The sequence below is a fragment of the Bacillus rossius genome, chromosome 10 (assembly GCF_032445375.1).
Source record: "Bacillus rossius redtenbacheri isolate Brsri chromosome 10, Brsri_v3, whole genome shotgun sequence".
Classification (NCBI taxonomy): Eukaryota; Metazoa; Arthropoda; class Insecta; order Phasmatodea; family Bacillidae; genus Bacillus; species Bacillus rossius.
The window spans coordinates 48,350,023-48,371,495 of NC_086337.1; the positions used below are offsets into that span (position 1 = coordinate 48,350,023).

Consider the following 21,473-nt stretch of genomic DNA (forward strand, 5'->3'; position numbering starts at 1 on the left):
ATGCGACATGAATTTTATCGTTACCGAGGATAGATGTTACACACCAATGGCGAGAGAGCTTGCGTGCTGACTCTTTGTACATATTTTTTTTTAGATTTTTGTGGTAATAATCCTACAACATAATTATAATATTAATGCATAATTACTTTATAATAATTAATAAAATTAAAATTAAATTTATTTATTTCATAGTCATAAAGTATTGTTAGGAACGCGAAAGACAGGCCGCAACGCACGCCAGGTATCGAAGCGGCACTGTCGTCACTCACGCAAACCTTCGGGGATTAGAGCAGCCCGGTTTCACCGCCCCCTGCCCCCGCGCCATCATTCCTCTGCACTGTTATCTATCCCTGAGTGGTCTGGGAATTCCGCGGGCTTCCGCGTGGAGTGGCGTGAATAAGCGCCGATGTTCTGGAAGCTTCGAGCGTCGGGGTCGGCCCGGGATGACGCGACACGTCACAACCACTCCAGTCAGTTCCATAAAGACGGAAAACAGGTATAAAAGCGGCGACGCCTGCCTCCACGGGAGAGTTCCGACAGGTGAGTGGAGTGAAGTGCGAGTTCGGCGAGTGGCGCAGACGAGGAGCGACGGGACCGAGCGAGTGTGACCGAATGCCGCGAGACTGTGTGTGTGGACAGGCGCGAGCTGAGGGGCGAACCATTGTTGGGCCTGGCTCCAGTGAGGAGTGTGAACTGTGAAACTTGACAGATACTTAGTGACTTGTGAACATACATTAAGTGTGGTGATTTAACTAGTAATGCAAATATTAGTAGCAAATAAAACTGTATAGAAGTAATTGGGCTATCCTTACGAACCCGTTTTCCCCAATCGTAAAAGTACGATGTCCACTAGAATTTAGGTACACCTTAAACTACACACATATCATTAAGATATAAATTGTACACTTCAGTGGGCAAGTGGGCTGAAAGAATGTACTGCGACTGCAATATTGACCAAAAATTCCCAGCAGTGTTTATTTATTTATTTATTTTTTTTTTTTACGCTGCCACGTTAACGAGCCAGTTAACAGGTACACATTCCCAGGAATATTTCCCTTGAATGTGACTCGAAAACGTTCGCCGTATTCTTTGTTCGCGGGATGTCTCTAGATCCGCGGAGGCGCGAGCCAAGGCCGACGCCTGGCTAGCGTGCTCGCGTGAGGCTGCGGGCGGGCGATAAGACTGACCTTCGCGTCTCGATTGTGCGCGCATTCGCCTCTATGGCCTCATCCCTCATTCTCCGCGCGTGTTAAATATGGAAACTGCGCGCATCCCGTTGACGAGGGGATAAGGGGGGGGGGGGGTGTTTTCCTCCGTGGCGGTGGTCGGTAAGGTGTGACGTGAAGGAGCAATCTGAAACGGAAGGCAAAGACACTGATCTCAACACTCATTAAATAAAAATTCTAATAAATTCCGAACCAACGTCAGCGTTCATTGACTAGGTTGGTAATAGCTAAGAAGAATCCTTCCAGGCGTGACCTACAATTTAAAAAAAAATTAAGGAATCATCAAATCTGAAGAATTCTAAAGATTTGATGTCCGAGGAAAAAATATTCCAAGAAAAAGTATGCGAGGAAGTGAGATTCAGAAAATTCAGCCATCTGCATTTTTTGAAGCCAGGTATAGTAGACTTGTGAGCTCAGACTTGTTGTCTGAGCAGGATGGAGCTGCAACTGACTGTGCTGGCGTCACAGCCGTCACGGGACTCGGGGTCCGGCCGCCGGGACTGGTTGTGATGTAAACAGTGGCGTAGCCAGGATTTGTGTATGGGGGGGTGTTAAGAAGCATGCCCCCCCCCCCCCCCCCCCCGTGTTAAAGCGGGGGTTCCAGGTGTCCTCCCACGGGAAAATTTGGATTTTAAGGTGTAAAATAGTGCTATTTTAGCAGTTTTCGGTACTTAAATTAAAATATTGTAATGGTAAAATTTTTATTAATTATAATATGAAATTTGTTTGAGTGATGAATAAGAAATTAATTAAATATTTGGTGCTAAAGGGGGGGGGGGTTGAAGCCCTAACCCCCCCCCCCGGCTAGGCCCGTGGATGTAAAACGAAGGATTTTAAAATGACCGTTAAGTGTGTTCGAACTGGATAAATAGGCGAGGGGTTGAAGCAGTGATTTCTAACCAGAGCAATCGTGAGAGGAAACAGATGAATGAAGTTCGTACGCTGACCCCTGGGCCGGCGGCAGCGACCAACGAGGGCCGACGTCTTCCAAGGTCGCGCGGGCCGCCGGGGGGGGGGGGGGAGGTGATTCATACCCGGGGGGGGGGGGAAGGGGGTGATTTTCACGGTCCTTCCATCCCTTCTGCCTGCACGACGCCCCCTCGTGAATATTCAGCAGTCGGCTTATCGCGCGGCGGAGGTCTGAGCGTGCCTCCCTCCCGCGGCGAGTCCAAAGGTCAGGCCTCGGCTACCCTCTCTCTCTCTCTCTCTCTCTCTCTCTCTCTCTCTCTCTCTCTCTCTCGTGTGTGGAGGCGGGATTCGTGCGCTTGTCTCGACAAATCGCGAAAACTCCAAGGTTATGGCTGAGTCACATAATGCATATGCACGACAGGAAATTAAATACGCCGTCTTTGTTTCGACAGAGTTTTTTTTTTTTTTTTTAAGGCCGTAACTATTTTCTGTGGTTTCATTTTTCAAACACTGTCTTGGTGCTTGGTACTGAATTCATTTTTGATAATTACTACAACAGTAATCATAATGTCAACAGACCCCTACATACATGTTATATTCCTTTTGAAATCTCATTATGTGTGATCGCCGCCTTAACGAAGGCGAATTGTTCATTTTAAACCTAAAAACTTTTAAAACTAATATGGCGTCTTTAAAAACATGTCCCAGCCGTGTAATTAGGAGTTTATTAATGTTTAATGACAGGGGATGACAAGTGCCACGCTTGCTGGTTCTTCTAGCGCGGAATCGCCCCTAAGCGCAAGGCTGTGAACTGGCACGCATTCTTTACGTCGTGCGAAGGGTAACTATGAGATCTGAGCTGAGTGGTAACCATAAAATTATACGTACATCAGGAAAAAAACGAAGATACAGGTGTGTGCTTTCAAAAACTGTGCCGGGTGTTTCATGCCTAAAAACTATTCTGCAAACACGCGTTTTAGCCATTTTTTCACTGTCTTAATAAAGTTTAAAAAAGAAGAGAAAAAAACAGAAACATAACTACTCATCTTCCCTCGGCGAAATTTTAAATGCTTTTTGTAAACAGACGCCACTCTCTGAGAGTGTGGTGACAGTTGAGTCTGGCTGTCAATATCAGTCAAGACATTTGAGTTATTCACCATCTAACAGCTATGCAACTCCAAACATTAAAAAAATTATGATGATGATGATCATGATCATGATGATCAGTTGATATACCTGGAGGCTGATGTAAATAGCCGACCATGAATAGTTGTCGCACTAGATTGGCCGGCAGCCGAATGACGTTAGGTTTTATTCATGTTACAAAGTAAAAAAAAAAACTTGTACTTAATACACACAAATGTATAAATATATTGGCTTAAATCCTTTCCGTTACAGTATAAGTAAAATTTTGAACCTTTTAAATCATTTTAGCGTTGAATTTACAAAAAAAAAAAAATTGTAAACTCATGATTGTCATAAAAGAAGAAACTTAAGTTCTTGCACGTTCAAGTTAAATATCAGTTCAACATAGTTCTCAGTAAAGTTTCGTCAAATACGCGCCATTCGTATGCAGAAGTATATCGAAAAAAATTTTTCTAAGGAATCAATATAAGTCGACGAGACGGTAAGCTCTGATTCATGTATTCTGCTAGCTCGTTCAGGAATAACTTGTGAAAGTGTCGTGGTGCGCACGGCGCGCACGAGCGAGGTAACGGAACACGGGATGTCGGCGCGCCCGCGGACAGACGGTGACCACACTTCCGGCGCGCTTGCGCAAAGCGCGACTGCGCACATACGCGCCAGGGACAACACGGAGCGGCGAAGGTAGGTCCTTGTCACAGAGTACATAGCGACAGAGACGTCACACTCCGGGGACGCACCACAACGCCGAAATGCCAAATTGACCACAACGCCGACAGCTAGAAAACTGCTGTGTAAGTTACCACAACGCCGAAATACACTAACACCGAAAAATGTCATTGCAGGACTGCCACAAAGATTAGGTTAGGTTAGACTAGGTTAAGTTATACTAGGCTAGGATAGGCTAGGTTAAGTTAGGTTATATTACGCTAGGTTAGGTTAGGATAGGCTAGGTTAAGTTAGGTTAGGTGATATTACGCTAGGTTAGGTTAGGTTAGGTAAGGTTAGGTTTGATTGTGGTATTTTGGCGTTAAGGTACATTTAAGAAACACACACAAATTCATTCAGTTGTTATTTCGGCGTTGTGGTACACAGCAGTTTTCTAGCTGTCGGCGTTGTGGTCAATTTTGACATTCGGTGTTATGGTATTTCGGTGTTATGGTATTTCGGCGTTGTGGTAACGACCCCGTCACTCCCACGCTGGATAGTCTCTTTTGGGCGAGTAGCAGGTCTCTACATGCGTACCAATCTCGATAAATAAATACAGGGACATTAAACATCAAATAATACGTAAGGAAATAAGCATTATTTATGCAGTGGTGCCCATATCCTACATACTAATGCCAATAACTATTATATTTGGGTCTTCATTTTGTAAAAACAAATTATTTTGTATGTACTTGCTCAATAAAATAACATTTACTATCATGCCGGCAGTATATTCGTTAATTTTTAGCTAGAGTTCGAAGAAAGACCTTTAGCCGTATGGTGCGACTTCTGTAATTTTTTTTTACGTAGTTATTCGTTTCATGGTCCCCAAAATTATGTTCATCTTTAAAAAAAATGTATACAACTTTTTACGGACACACGCTGTCGTAATTTTGCAAAAAAAAAAAAAAAAAAAAAATCACTTCAATTCAAACATAAAATATACCTAGTATGTAAAATCTCGGTCGAGTTCGTTAATAGGAAAAATTCGACCAAAGGGGTATAATGGGAAATATTAAAAAAAAACAGTAATATCACAAGTATCATATCCGTATGAAGTAAATTATATCTTATTAGAGTAATACTAAAAGTTTGGTCAAAATATTTTTTTGTTACGACCAACCAATACTACAATGGGTTGGGAAAAAAAGGTGTTGGAGGAAAAAATAATAATTTCAGAACTCCCTTAGAAAACAAAAACTAAAATTCGTTCAAATTGTTGTTAAACCTTGTAAATATTATCTAAAGTATTTGTCTGAAATTTTTTTGATACAATCAACCATTACTGTAAAGGGTGGAAAAACAGGGGTTAAAAAAATAAACAAATCATAACTCTCTTATTAAGTGCATTATCATATATGTTTAAATTTATTGAAGATTTTAAAAAAATCATATACAATTTTTATCTGAAACAATTTTAAATAAGACGAGCTATTACTGGAATGAATTGAAAATACAAGATTTGAAATTTTAAAAAAATAACTGCTGTGCTATGTGCACTATAAAATCCTTTCTATTTATTTTAAATATTCTAAACAGTATATACAACTTTTTTCTAAAATAAATTACTACAAAAGCGGGAGGGGAGGGAATAAAAAGGGTCGAAAGATAAAATAATTGTAACTCTTTTAGTACGTATACTATTAAATCCGTTATAATTTGTTGTAAAAATTCTAAACATTATAGTAAACTTTTGGTTGTACTACTACTGCAAGGGGTTGAAAAAATATTGGTTTAGTTAAAAACAATTTAAAACTTCCATTTACGTACACTATCAAATTCTTTCAAACTAATTGTAAATCTTGCAAACCTTAGTCCAAGACAATTTTATACTACTACTTAATAGTTTTAAAGATGAATATAGTGTTTAAAAGTAAAAAAATCATAACTATATTAGTAGGCATAGTATGAAATTAATTTAGAGTTATTCAGTGCTGGATGCATTAAATTAAAAACATTCGAAACATTTTCCCTGCATGGAATATGGGGAAAATGTTTTTTTTATCGAGTTTGGAATATTGGAGAACTTATAGAATTTTATGTACATTTCGTTCTGAGAATTTTCTAGAAGTTTCTAGAAGTTTCCAGTACTTTCTATCAGTTCATGAAGGCTGTGCCGAAAAGGGATCTTTTTCCTAACATAGACAAATTATTTTCTCAATGGTCTTTCGTTTCATGAAGGTTTTTGTTTATAACTCATACCTAAAATCTTTCCCGGTACATTTTATATTTTAGAAACATATTCCATTAGAATTTTCAAGTTATCTAACAACACAAACTACGAAAGTATGTATGCCACCTTTTCAAATTGTTTTATATATACCCACAAAAAGGGTGATCATTTCGATACACTAACATCAAATATATTTATAATCATCTAATATTCAAGAATGCAAAAGATTTTTAAGTTATCGGAAAACAATTACTTTTGCTCGAAAAAAAAGTAAACCTTGAAATTATACGGGTTAGTGAATTATTTCCAGGTCCGTAATAGCATAGGTACTAACTTCAGATAAGAGCTTCGTAGTTATATCAAGTGTCAATTCCCTGGGTCTTATACCTTTGAATATATATACTGTATAGAAGTCGCCAGCCCAGGTTAAAATTTCTAATACGGTTTTGAGGTAGTTGGTTAATTCACCGACGCAATCGCCACCATTTCTAGGGCATCGACTTGTGGTGGTCCCTAGCGGACAAGTGTCAAACTCTTCAGACACCCCTTCCCCCTCCTGTTGAACGACGTTGAGCTGCAGTGAATGATTGATGAGGGGTGCGGGGAATGACAGCAGGCGACAGCGCTGCGCTCTAACGTGTAAATAACAACTAAGACGATACAGGACGTTACGGCAGCGCACTGCAGCGGTGAAGTTCCCAAGCTGCTCATCATACGCTTCTGAAAAACGTAGAGTAAATCCTATCCACTCGCGACTTCTATACAGTATATATATTCAAAGCTTATACTCATCGCACACTAGATAGTCTAACGCACATACGAATGCGAAGAAAAAAAAGTGCTTGTAAATACTATCGCTGCAAGTGAAACCAAAATTTAATACCTGTATAAACTAATCTCTGGTAGCTCGAAAACTTTAAACTTCTAGACTTGCAGTTTTGTGAAAGCTATGACCACATATTTTTACTATTAAAAATAAAAAGTAATTATAATTTAAGTTACGTTTATCTCTGATATTTATTTTCCCGAAATGAGTTCATGTGACGAAACACCGTGCTAAAATGGTTATTTATTTACTTTTCAGCCACTTCATTAATTTGATGTTAAGGTGTAGTATTCCAGAAGCATTTACAGCTTTAGGGATAGATTAAATATCAGCTTCCAAAAATGCATGCTCCTTCTGACACCGCAGTCAGAATTATGCATTCGGGGAATGATGATCCAAATCGTACACTTCATTACCAACATTATTAAAAACATCATCGTTATTATAAGCCGGATTGGGAGTACACCTTCGTCACACATGAGTTCAAATGTTTATTATGCTCTTTATGCATTGTGCTGTTTTATTATAAAACCAAAAAATAAAATAATATAAATCATAAATTTTAAGCATACCTCCTAGCAACACATCATGTAGTATTTTTTTTCTCTCGAAAAACATTAAAAGTTTAACTAGTATACTTAAACTCAGATTTCTTACAGACGTCCCTGTGTAATATTCCCATTTAAAAAAACCATGCATGGTGGCTTGCATTACTGCCGTAGAACCACGCACGAAAGACCCTCGGAGGTGAAAAGTCCCCCGTTCGATACAATCTCAAGGGAGCAAGAGGGTGCTTATCGCGATGACCTGAATGCCTCATTTCTGACAAATGGACAAAAAAAAAATAAAGGGCTATGAAATAACAGCTGCAAATGGACGTGCTTTTTTTTTTAAGACACTTTAAGTGAGTGGCGTTAGGCCGTGAGTCGTTATTACGAAAGTTGTTGAACAATCATGCCGATCAAGTGTACCTACTTGCAAAATAATATTTCTTAAATGTATCGCATATCACTAAGTAATGGAAAAATATTAACGGTTTTTAAAGGAAAAAATTTGCACGAATAATTTGGCTCAACATGAGACAATTTTGATTGATTTGCAAATTGTATTTTTAAAACCATTTTTTTTGTAGAATTATTTATTAGAAGCATATAAAAGTAAGTCCTGCTACATGAGTAGGAGTGAGGTGTCTATTCCGATCGCCATCTTGGATTGTGACGTCACGGCGGCCATCTTGGATGACAATGACCTTTACCCCGGCCGCCATCATGAAAGAGGTTGACCTTGGATTCAATCATTTTGTTTTCGAGAACTATCCACCATCTTGGATTCCTTCATTTTGAAATATGATGTAATGTTCGCCATATTGAAAAACCCGTATTTATAATCCAAAAATATGATTTTTTTATAAAAAAATTTACTTACGTTTTATATAAAATTTAAATAAAAAACACTTATGTCAAAACCTTTGGAGTCCGTGGTTCAAATTCAGCGAGGTCATTCGATTAAAAATGGCGCCTACAATGAATCCCGACTCGTATTTGTTGGAGAAGATTCTAAAACAAAACAAAAAATGGGCAATCCTACAAGTGGTGGGGCTTACCATCTCAAGGTCATTCAATATAGTGGCCGGGGGTAAACTCAAGTTCATCTAAAATTGCAGTCGGGATCAAAGTAAAGAGTCAAGGACAATGTCATCAAAAATGGTCGCCGTGACATTACAATCAAAAGATGGCGGTCTGTACCGACACCGCATCCTACTCCTGTAGCAGGACCTACTTTTATATACTACGATAATTCATTAAGATTATCCCAAAGAAATATCGAAATATTTTACTAAGATAGTTTTCTTGTTTAAACTGATTTTAAAATATATTAACTGCGTAATTAATTATTAGAATAAAGGTCGTGCTTTTAGCAAAAATTTCTTGAGAAATTTCTCGTAAGCTATTCGAACCAATCATGACGTAAACTTACATGTGTAATTCTACCCACTCAATTTCATTGTGTTGATATGACTGGCTGAAGTACTAACAAGCCACATTCTTCGTCTTTTTAAATACATAATTAATCACTTCTGGTGATGTGTTTCCTCTTTATCTTCCTCAAAACTACAATATGACTGCCAGTCCGACAAGTGCCTTGATTCCATGTGTATTTCAGTAACTCACCCTTACAAATAGACGAATAATTGATATTCTGGTGCAGGAAACCTTATATTTTAAGTCAACAGCTAAGCGCACTAGCTTAAGTCAGAACCGTATTTGAAACTTAAACATATGCACAGTGACCTCACATAGTTTTTTATTTTACTAAGGAGGATAAAAATGTGGGTTTATATTCATGAACGCTGTTGTTTATACTATCTCTAGGTAGCAGCAGAGATGTTTTTAACTAACTTAAAGGTAATCTTTAATGAGACAACATATGTTTACGACCATGTAAAAACTTAATTCCTCTGCACGCTAATGATGAAAAAACTGAAGGGCAGGACTTCATATTTAGGTGAAACTGCTATTATATTATAGCTAGGAAATTATACAATTTTATTTTAAACATCATAAATAAATACATCTTACATCAGTCTTCCTTTTCACGAATAAAATATTTTGGAATTATTACCTAACTCACATGAACATTAAAGTATTTTGCGTATTATTTTAAGACTTTCTACCTAATGAACACTCTTCTGAAACGTAATGAAAATATTTTATGAATGTTCTTAGTGAAATACAGGAAATATGCATGGTTATTATTTTTATACTATTATTAAAAAAAATGTGGGATAATAATTCACAAACAACAACTAACTTAAAGCGTTACACTTATAAACTAGTTATTTGAGCTACTTGGTGAATAACATATTAGATAATTGTCCTGGAGTAATTAATTTAATTCTTAGTGCATAAAACACAGAAGGGCCGTGTCTCAGAGATCAATGGGGACATGAGAAGCACTTGTTATCAGAGCCCGGTGACGAAATAATTTACGAATCTCGTGACACAGTCACGTTGTTTGATCAATTTGTAAAACTACTGCATTAATGAGGCCATACAAACGCTCAGTCGGTTATTAAATGTTCTATAAAATGTGAATGTTTTTCTTAAGAAATTATAGTTAAATGTAAAACTTCATTATAACATGTGTCTTGTAACCAGGTGGGCCCGACAAGAGTTTAGATTTTTTTTAACGCTTGAGTTTACTCTGATAAGACATAAATTACGAGTATTTTGCTAAAATAATTCATGTGAAACCTTGCAAGTTGTATAATACGTGCAGTTATTGCCATGACAACGTTTACTGTCTTGAGAGTTTTTAGTTTTTAATAGTGGGGTTTTGAAATTTTGAAAAATCATGGACAGAGGGGATCCGATCAAATGATTTGCCCCCGGGACCTTACACTGTAAAAAAATTGTTTAGTACTTTTACAATTATATTTCTTGGAAACTCAGTCGACAGCGATATCGCTGGTAAAATTCAAAGACCAAGCTTTGTACCGTTCGCAATTTTAAAAAAAAAAAACCCTCTGCTCTGCAGTGGGTAACTGAGTTCCCGAGGATTTTACTTGTGGAAAGGTACACAGAAAAAAAAGTTTGTTTGAATCAAACAAATATTTGTTTATATATGGCGAAATAAATATTTACTTGGTGGAACAAAATATTTCGTTAGTTTAACCAAACTCGGTAAGTAACAAAAATAATTTGTTACATCCAACCAAATATACATTTGAGTTGAAAAAAATCATTTTGTTGGGTCAACGGAATCTTTCCTACTACAAAATATTTGTTTGAATTAACAAAAATATATTTATTTCGCCGTATATAAACAAATATTTTGTTGAGGCCAACGATCCTTTCTCTCAGTGATACAGTTTCTCGCACAGTGCAGTTTCTCATGACGGGCCCCGGGAGACCAGTGGACTGAGACACGGCCCCGCTGGTCGTCGAGCACTCACGGCTCAGCAGGCAGTGGCTCAGCAGGACGAGGGCGGCCGTCAGCTGCCGCCTTCGCGGTCCCTGCAAGCAAGGACGCACACACTGTAGGACCCTGCGACCACCGCGGCGGTGGCAGCAACACGTCAACACGTCTTCCCAACTTAGACGGCAACATAGATACCCTGCAAGCAAGGGCGCACACACTGTAGGACCCTGCGACCACCGCGGCGGTGGCAGCAACACGTCAACACGTCTTCCCAACTTAGACGGCAACATAGATACCCTGCAAGCAAGGGCGCACACACTGTAGGACCCTGCGACCACCGCGGCGGTGGCAGCAACACGTCAACACGTCTTCCCAACTTAGAACATTGTTCCCTGCAAGCAAGGGCGCGCACACACTGTAGGACCCTGCGACCACCGCGGGGGTGGCAGCGACACGTCAACACGTCAAAACGTCTTCCCAACTTAGACGGCAACATAGATACCCTGCAAGCAAGGGCGCACACACTGTCGGATCCAGATAAGATTTGTTAATTTAACTTCTCTCCTAAACTACGTCTCTCTGTTCTTTTTAGGAGAGTGACGCGTGCCTTCAGAATAATCTTCAGACATGGAACGCCCTTTGTGCAGATTTCTTGAGAGTACTCGAGGGCCTTGCATCACACCTTTATCTTCATTTTACCTACCATATAATGTTTGTTTTCGCTCTATGAACGACGAGAAGACTGCGCTCCAGTGGGCCTAGTCAGGGGTGTAATGGGAAGCCTTATTTTCACAGACGAGAGAGCCAAACGCCCGATCGTGCATCTTCGGTTGTTTTTTTGTTGTTCATTTTAAAAGGTGAGGTTAGCTACATTATAAATACTTCAAAACATTGTGGACGGTTGATTTGGTTAGGATAGCTACATTAAAGATACTGTGAAATCATGTAAACGGTTTCCTAGCCCTGGATAGTTACATATTAAAAAATTATTTGCTAAGCAACCATAAAATGATTTTACAATATTTTTAATGTAGCTATACTTACCTAGTATAACCAACCATCCACAATGTTTTAAATTGTTTATAATGTAACTAACCTGTCCTAGTCGACAGCAAAATTTAATGCCACACCGGTTTATACAATGAGATAGAACGGGGGGAAAAAGCGATCATGAACTTCGGGGAACTTCGGGTGTGGCTCTCTAGTCTGTGAAATGAAGGCTTCCCGGGGTGTAATCGTGTAATTGTGTTGGTGAGGAGAAAGGATAGGTACGACACTCGCTGGTGGTTCTAGCGTGGTATCACCTCCAAGTACAAGACTGCGCGTGGTGAAAACGGATGAAGAAGACGCGCAGGCAGCGAGGTGTGGTGACCAGCGGTCTCGGCATGTCGCCTCACGCGCTCTTTACGGGGCCGGGGATCTCTCTCAGGACGTAACACGGAATTTTGTCACCGAGAGAGCGGCGGCGGTGACTCTATCTTGTCGCAACTGCGTTGGGCCACCGTGTTCCAGGATGTCTCAACTCGTTCCACGCGTGGCTGCACTTTACTGTCCCAATGTGTCCAACCGTCCCGGAGCAATGGCATGCAAGAGATCCCACAAGGAATGACCGTAGTGTTTTAACATCAGCCGTCGTGTATTTTATGGATGGATGCAGAAGGACAAGGAAATGTTATGATCAAATCTGACAAAGCTATATTCTGGCTGCGGGCACGGTGGTTCAGAGAGAATGTATATGTTGTTTCAGGTTGAGGCGAAAGAATGGTACACACCATTCAAAATTGGCGCATGGTACAACTAAGGCCAATCATCCAGATGCCATGAAACCACCAGTTGACATCTGGATGAAGAGAAAAAGTTAGTGCTCCTGGAATACCCAAACGGGTTCAGTCCTAGGAGGTGGTGGTGAGGCTCGGCCGGGCTTCGGCCCGAAACAACTTGTCCCAATGTGTCGTCTTACTTTCCCATCCCCCCTTTTTCAAAACAAACTAAAATAGAACTTTTGCTTGAAAACCGACCACAGCGCACTAAATATTAACATCGCGGCTTCAGATCCCTATCACGGAGGATAAGTTCCAACCTAATACGGGATTTCTGCTTGTTGGCAAAGCCCGATAAATGAAAGCTACGTAAAGTCCCTTCGCAGTAGAAGATCTCTCGGTGATCGGGGTGGCCAATTCATCACATACATCTACCCAGGGTCACAAGTTCGATTCCAAACGCAGGAATGATTATAATTTGTGAGCACCGGGTCGACGCCCCCTGCTAATTTGGATACTTTCAGCTGCACAAACATGTCTGTGATGGTGAAAGAACTACGGTGGTCTAGGCAAGCTGATATATATATATTTTTTTTGGTTGGCCCAATTTATCTGTTGGCGTCAAGAGTATGCAGAATTTCATTTTGTACCTTGCATACACCATTTTATAATGTGTATGACTATCCACTAAAACACCATCTGAAAAAAATATCTTCAACAGTCTGAGTGGTGACAGATTGGAGCATGACATTTTCCCCCTTAAATTACTATCACTGGAAAATTCCCTGACTTTACCAGACCAATTCCACCTTCCCTGAATTTTCTATGAATTTTCCAGAACGTAGCCACGCTAAAGTATCAACTATTTTACACTGAGAGACAAGTTTGGATGTATGTGAGTAGTATAGGATAGCCGGAGCTGGGACATGGCGCTGGCGCGTGGTGCCGGTGCCGGTGTCCGCCATGTTTGAATGTGACGTCACGGCGGCCATCTTGGATGAGTGTAACGGGACACCGCGTAACGGGACAAGTTTGACCTTGACATTTGACCCTCAAAATTTTCCAAAATTGGGCAAAAATTGCCCAAAATTCCTCAAAAATCGACAAAATTTCCATTTATGTGGAAAAAAAATTCCGCCAAAAAATCGCAAAAAATTCCACAATCCAAAAATTAGGATTTCAAAAATCCTCAAAAGTCGTTTTGCCCTAGAAAGAACCCAAATTCCTAAAAGAGGCTTAAGCATCCTTGTCTACAGCCTCCGATAAGCCTCTGACGTCATCTAGGATTATGACCGCCACCTTGGATGGTTGTGACCTTGACCTTTGACCTTGACCTTGACCCCGGCGGCCATTTCGGATCCGCCATCTTGGATTTGCCATTTTGGATGACGTCATTGTGTTCTCGAAAATTCCGGCGATGTGTTTTCCGACATATTGGATGATGACGTCACCGTTGCAATTTTGGTTACGGTCGCCATCTTTAACTTTTTTATTTATTATCCGATTTTAATGAATTTTTTTTTAAAAATTATAAAAAATTAAATAATAAAATTTTAATAAAATACTTATAAAAATTATATTTTTACGACACGGAGTTCGGAGTCCTCGGTTCGAACCCGACGAGTGCAAAAAAAATAAAAATGACGACCGATCCTTCCTCAATGGTGACTGCAGACAGACTGACTCCCACCAATTTTTTTCAAAGCATATATATCGTCACCTAGTATGACGTCATGTCCGCCATCTTGAAAATCCATAATTTTAATGCTAGAGATTCGGGAAAAAATTAAAAATCATTAAAAAAATTAACTAATCGAAGTAAACAATAAAAAAATCCTTATAACCACCGTTGCACTTTTCGTAACGGCCACCATCATTTAATCAAGAAACTGGAGGTCACCATCTTGTTTTCATCCGCTAGAGTGTGCTGATACCATGTTAGTATACTTAACCGGTCACCACACCTTTAACCTTGACCTTGAAATTTGACCTTGACCTTGAAATTTGACCTTGACCGTGAACTTTGACCTTGACCTTGATATTTTACCTTGACCTTTGACCTTGTCCTTGAAATTTGACCTTGACCTTGAAATTTGACCTTGACCTGGATATTTGACTTTGACCCTGAAATTTGACTTTGTCCTTGTCGACCATCATGGATTCGACATTTTATGTTCAGTACATGCTACCAGGAGCTACCACCTGCTGGAGTACGCCATCTTGTGTGTGTGTACTTGTATTATAGAGTACATTTCCATCTGGATAATTTTATTCTAACACACTACAGTGCAGTAATCATTTATTACTGTGACACACGCCATCTTGAAATTCGGCCGCCATCTTGAAATCATGTAATAATGTAGCTAGAAAAGCGGGAAAAAATCCAAAATTCATTAAATAAATTAGTAATCCATTTAATGATTGATTGGATCGACTAAGGTCCTTGGTTCGATCCCTGGTCGATACAAAACAACTTTAATTTTAAAAAAATACTAAAATAGTGTTAAGTTTGAGAAAATAAAAACACCACAAGTTCTTTTAAAAAAAATTTATTACATAAATTCAATACACAACTACAAGTACAAAAAAATACACAGACAAATTACCAAAACCTTTTGGATTCCTCGATTCAAACAGTCTTCTTATTGTACGGACTAAGCCTTTTACATGACTTTAAATGTCTATCCGATCCGTTCATCACCACAGCCAGAGACGGACTGAAGTTCATAGCACTTATATATAGTCTTATTAGCCGGTACAACACATGAGTCAAATCAATAACCATGTTCATTATACGTCTCGGAGCATTTTTTATAATGACGATGTAAACTATCGAGACGCGAAATTAGTTTATTGCACTTATTGCACTGAAATTGTATTCTTTGAACATTATTAGAACAACCGCTTCTTTCATGTCTGCGAGCATTTGAGCTGATAGTAAATGATGCACCACAGTATTTGCACTGATGCGAAGTACGCTCTTCATTAATTGAAGTATTCAATGCTGATGAAACTTCAGCTGATGGTGGAACAGCACATATCGAAGTCTCCTCCAGTGTTATCAGAGGCGTTGCCAACGGGATCTTCTCCAACATCGTCGGCGCCGAGGTCATGATTCCCGTAGTCGCTGGTACATCCTCCATCGAGTACGACGTTAAAGTCGGTAAAGATGCCATCGAAGTCTCAAGAACAGGCAATCACGCGACTTATGCACCAGAAGAAACAAACTAGGTGATCCGTACACCGTCGACGACAGTAACAAACTGAGCGTCCTGCTGTCTAGGACTCGTTTATATACATTAACCGGTTTGAATAATACGATAGTCAAATCAAGAACAATTTACTAAAATACTAGAGTCAAAACAACATTAAAAAAATAGAAGCACCATCAAAAAAAAGGAAGCATATTTGGAAGCACCTTAAAAAAAGGAAAAACAATAGGAAGCACCGACTACGAAAAAACAGCACATTTGGAAGCACCGACAACAAAAAGGCAGCACATTTGGAAGCACCGACTACGAAAAGGCAGCACATTTGGCAGCACCGACAACGAAAAGGCAGCACATTTGGAAGCACCGACTACGAAAAGGCAGCACATTTGGAAGCACCGACAACGAAAAGGCAGCACATTTGGAAGCACCGACAACGAAAAGGCAGCACATTTGGCAGCACCGATAACGAAAAGGCAGCACATTTGGCAGCACCGACAACGAAAAGGCAGCACATTTGGCAGCACCGACAACGAAAAGGCAGCACATTTGGAAGCACCGACTACGAAAAGGCAGCACATTTGGAAGCACCGACAACGAAAAGACAGCACATTTGGAAGCACCGACTACGAAAAGGCAGCACATTTGGCAGCACCGACAACGAAAAGGCAGCACATTTGGCAGCACCAACAACGAAAAGGCAGCACATTTGGAAGCACCGACAACGAAAAGACAGCACATTTGGAAGCACCGACTACGAAAAGGCAGCACATTTGGCAGCACCGACAACGAAAAGGCAGCACATTTGGAAGCACCGACAACGAAAAGACAGCACATTTGGAAGCACCGACAACGAAAAGGCAGCACATTTGGAAGCACCGACAACGAAAAGGCAGCACATTTGGAAGCACCGACAACGAAAAGGCAGCACATTTGGAAGCACCGACAACGAAAGGCAGCACATTTGGAAGCACCACCATCGAAAAGGCAGCACATTTGGAAGCTCCATCAACAACAAAAAAAGGCAAAAAGGAAGCACAAGTTACGAGATCTAAGTCTTAGTTAGAAATAAGAATACAAGAAATAAAAACATTAAATTCGTATAATTTAAATTATTTATTTTATTGCTTTACATTATACAAATGCAAGTAAAACAAGCCATTATTGTATGTAGCCAGCATTCCTCAGTTCCTTGAGTATGAAGGATATTTCTTTGATGCACGAATAGTTTCCTGCACAAAGCGAACCATGTAGAAGTCTTAGCCGGTCAACCAATATGTTTGGATCTTTCCACGATGGGTAATCAATCTCTTCTACCACCATCTTCCTTGCACCTTTATAAATATTATGATCTCTGGTGTCTTCCGTTTTACCACCAACCTCAGGGTAACTTTCATGTTTGAGACGGTGATCATCACAAGCTTGATCAGATTTATTTAATATATCACGTCGTTTCCACCGTTTCGGTCTCAGGACACCGCCACATTCTTCGATCTTGGCAGCTTTAGGTGCTTCATCATAGTCTATGTCTTTGTCAACAGCCTCAGAGTCACTGTAACAATCACCGTAGAAGGAATCGTCTTCACCCAATTTACCGTAATAATTCGATGTTGATGATGTTGAAGTGTCTTCATCGTCTTCATGCTTCCTTTTTAGGAGTCCATCATTTTTACAAAGTAGGAAAGATCTACTTGAATTCGGCTGGAATATATTCTCACTTTTCACGTTAAGGATTCTTCCATTGTCTTCATTCTTCCGTAAATCATCAACCTCCTTCAATTTAAGTTCTTTGTCAAGATCGGAAGAGCCAAGAAAATTATTGTCGTAATGCAGATCACTCTTCCTTAGGCTAGTAGATTCATCGTTGTCCTCTAGCTTGTACGCAGGCTTGGCGCTACAAGTTCTGCCATGTCTTTTTAAGCTCTCTCTCCGCGTAAACGACTTGCTACATCGAACACAACTTATCATATTGCGCAGTGGATTTTTAACACAGTCATTCTTCTCGTGTTGTCTTTTATTCTTTCTCAAGATAAACTCTTTACTGCAAAACTTACACCTATGTTCTTTCGATACAGCGTCAGATCCCAAATCAGAATTCATATTAGTTACTGAGACTAATGCCAGATACCAATTGAGTGTTTTAAATTAGATCCAATACTTAAATAGAAATTTTTTCATATTTCATCAGCGAGAATTAATATATCTCATGCAAAAGTACTTTATGCATGTAGTTCTGCTTTTCAACAACAGATGTCGCCACATGTTGCTTGCAGGTAAATAATATTTAGTTCTTTTATGCGGGATGCGGGATGCTCACTAACGATCGCAAAAGAAGGATGGCTTCGCTAGACTCCAAGGAAAAGGAAGTTCGTCTTGCATGTTGGTGCTCCACAGATGTCTCATGGCATTATATTAATTTGACTGTGTAATTATATGTGTTAATTCCACCTTATAAAAATATTGCAAGTTTTGATTTAGTAGCAGAAATTAACGAATTAAATGTAACTCCAAATAAAATGACATGTCTCATTAGACAAAAAAAAATCCATGCAGAGAGCGGTTTCTCAGAATAGTCAGAAACACTTGAAGAAACCACAGGAATGATTGCAAGAACACGGGAAAACCTATCAAAATATTGACAAGAATAATCAGGAGCACACGGAGAAAACCATCAAAATATTGACAAGAATATTCAGGAGCACTCGGAGAAATCCATCAGATGTCTAGTTAGGTATAATCAGAAGCACCCGGAGAAAACCACCATAATATTGTCAAGAATAATCAGGAGCACACAGAGAAAACCACCACAAGTTTTCTTTGATATCATAAAAATACAGAAAAAAAAATTTAAAAATAATAATAAATTAATAAAAAATTTTAAATGACAAAAAAAAATAAAAAAATAAATAAACAGATTCTGGCTTGTACTAGAACTATATCTTTGCTCAACAATGAGAAGTTCACAAGCTAGCAGAATCTGTTTATTTATTTATTTTATTTTTTTTGTCATTTAAAATTTTTTATTAATTTATTATTATTTTTAAATATTTTTTTCTGTATTTTTATGATATCAAAGAAAACTTGTGGTGGTTTTCTCTGTGTGCTCCTGATTATTCTTGACAATATTATGGTGGTTTTCTCCGGGTGCTTCTGATTATACCTAACTAGACATCTGATGGATTTCTCCGAGTGCTCCTGAATATTCTTGTCAATATTTTGATGGTTTTCTCCGTGTGCTCCTGATTATTCTTGTCAATATTTTGATAGGTTTTCCCGTGTTCTTGCAATCATTCCTGTGGTTTCTTCAAGTGTTTCTGACTATTCTGAGAAACCGCTCTCTGCATGGATTTTTTTTTGTCTAATGAGACATGTCATTTTATTTGGAGTTACATTTAATTCGTTAATTTCTGCTACTAAATCAAAACTTGCAATATTTTTATAAGGTGGAATTAACACATATAATTACACAGTCAAATTAATATTATGCCATGAGACATCTGTGGAGCACCAACATGCAAGACGAACTTCCTTTTCCTTGGAGTCTAGCGAAGCCATCCTTCTTTTGCGATCGTTAGTGAGCATCCCGCATCCCGCATAAAAGAACTAAATATTATTTACCTGCAAGCAACATGTGGCGACATCTGTTGTTGAAAAGCAGAACTACATGCATAAAGTACTTTTGCATGAGATATATTAATTCTCGCTGATGAAATATGAAAAAATTTCTATTTAAGTATTGGATCTAATTTAAAACACTCAATTGGTATCTGGCATTAGTCTCAGTAACTAATATGAATTCTGATTTGGGATCTGACGCTGTATCGAAAGAACATAGGTGTAAGTTTTGCAGTAAAGAGTTTATCTTGAGAAAGAATAAAAGACAACACGAGAAGAATGACTGTGTTAAAAATCCACTGCGCAATATGATAAGTTGTGTTCGATGTAGCAAGTCGTTTACGCGGAGAGAGAGCTTAAAAAGACATGGCAGAACTTGTAGCGCCAAGCCTGCGTACAAGCTAGAGGACAACGATGAATCTACTAGCCTAAGGAAGAGTGATCTGCATTACGACAATAATTTTCTTGGCTCTTCCGATCTTGACAAAGAACTTAAATTGAAGGAGGTTGATGATTTACGGAAGAATGAAGACAACGGAAGAATCCTTAACGTGAAAAGTGAGAATATATTCCAGCCGAATTCAAGTAGATCTTTCCTACTTTGTAAAAATGATGGACTCCTAAAAAGGAAGCATGAAGACGATGAAGACACTTCAACATCATCAACATCGAATTATTACGGTAAATTGGGTGAAGACGATTCCTTCTACGGTGATTGTTACAGTGACTCTGAGGCTGTTGACAAAGACATAGACTATGATGAAGCACCTAAAGCTGCCAAGATCGAAGAATGTGGCGGTGTCCTGAGACCGAAACGGTGGAAACGACGTGATATATTAAATAAATCTGATCAAGCTTGTGATGATCACCGTCTCAAACATGAAAGTTACCCTGAGGTTGGTGGTAAAACGGAAGACACCAGAGATCATAATATTTATAAAGGTGCAAGGAAGATGGTGGTAGAAGAGATTGATTACACATCGTGGAAAGATCCAAACATATTGGTTGACCGGCTAAGACTTCTACATGGTTCGCTTTGTGCAGGAAACTATTCGTGCATCAAAGAAATATCCTTCATACTCAAGGAACTGAGGAATGCTGGCTACATACAATAATGGCTTGTTTTACTTGCATTTGTATAATGTAAAGCAATAAAATAAATAATTTAAATTATACGAATTTAATGTTTTTATTTCTTGTATTCTTATTTCTAACTAAGACTTAGATCTCGTAACTTGTGCTTCCTTTTTGCCTTTTTTTGTTGTTGATGGAGCTTCCAAATGTGCTGCCTTTTCGATGGTGGTGCTTCCAAATGTGCTGCCTTTCGTTGTCGGTGCTTCCAAATGTGCTGCCTTTTCGTTGTCGGTGCTTCCAAATGTGCTGCCTTTTCGTTGTCGGTGCTTCCAAATGTGCTGCCTTTTCGTTGTCGGTGCTTCCAAATGTGCTGTCTTTTCGTTGTCGGTGCTTCCAAATGTGCTGCCTTTTCGTTGTCGGTGCTGCCAAATGTGCTGCCTTTTCGTAGTCGGTGCTTCCAAATGTGCTGTCTTTTCGTTGTCGGTGCTTCCAAATGTGCTGCCTTTTCGTTGTCGGTGCTGCCAAATGTGCTGCCTTTTCGTTGTCGGTGCTGCCAAATGTGCTGCCTTTTCGTAGTCGGTGCTTCCAAATGTGCTGTCTTTTCGTTGTCGGTGCTTCCAAATGTGCTGCCTTTTCGTAGTCGGTGCTGCCTTTTCGTAGTCGGTGCTTCCAAATGTGCTGCCTTTTCGTTGTCGGTGCTGCCAAATGTGCTGCCTTTTCGTTGTCGGTGCTGCCAAATGTGCTGCCTTTTCGTTATCGGTGCTGCCAAATGTGCTGCCTTTTCGTTGTCGGTGCTTCCAAATGTGCTGCCTTTTCGTTGTCGGTGCTTCCAAATGTGCTGCCTTTTCGTAGTCGGTGCTTCCAAATGTGCTGCCTTTTCGTTGTCGGTGCTGCCAAATGTGCTGCCTT

The 21,473-nt window shown here is 39.5% G+C and overlaps 1 protein-coding gene across 1 annotated transcript in view; it reads right to left on the reverse strand.

The window, feature by feature from the left end:
• The window catches only part of LOC134536340 (mucin-5AC-like), a 61,002-nt gene that overhangs the window by 21,709 nt on the left and 17,820 nt on the right, over nucleotides 1–21,473 (reverse strand). Inside the window, exon 2 of the mRNA XM_063376093.1 lies at nucleotides 10,941–11,001. Within this exon, the coding sequence (XP_063232163.1) occupies nucleotides 10,941–11,001 (61 nt within the window). The remainder of the gene's footprint in view (nucleotides 1–10,940; nucleotides 11,002–21,473) is intronic.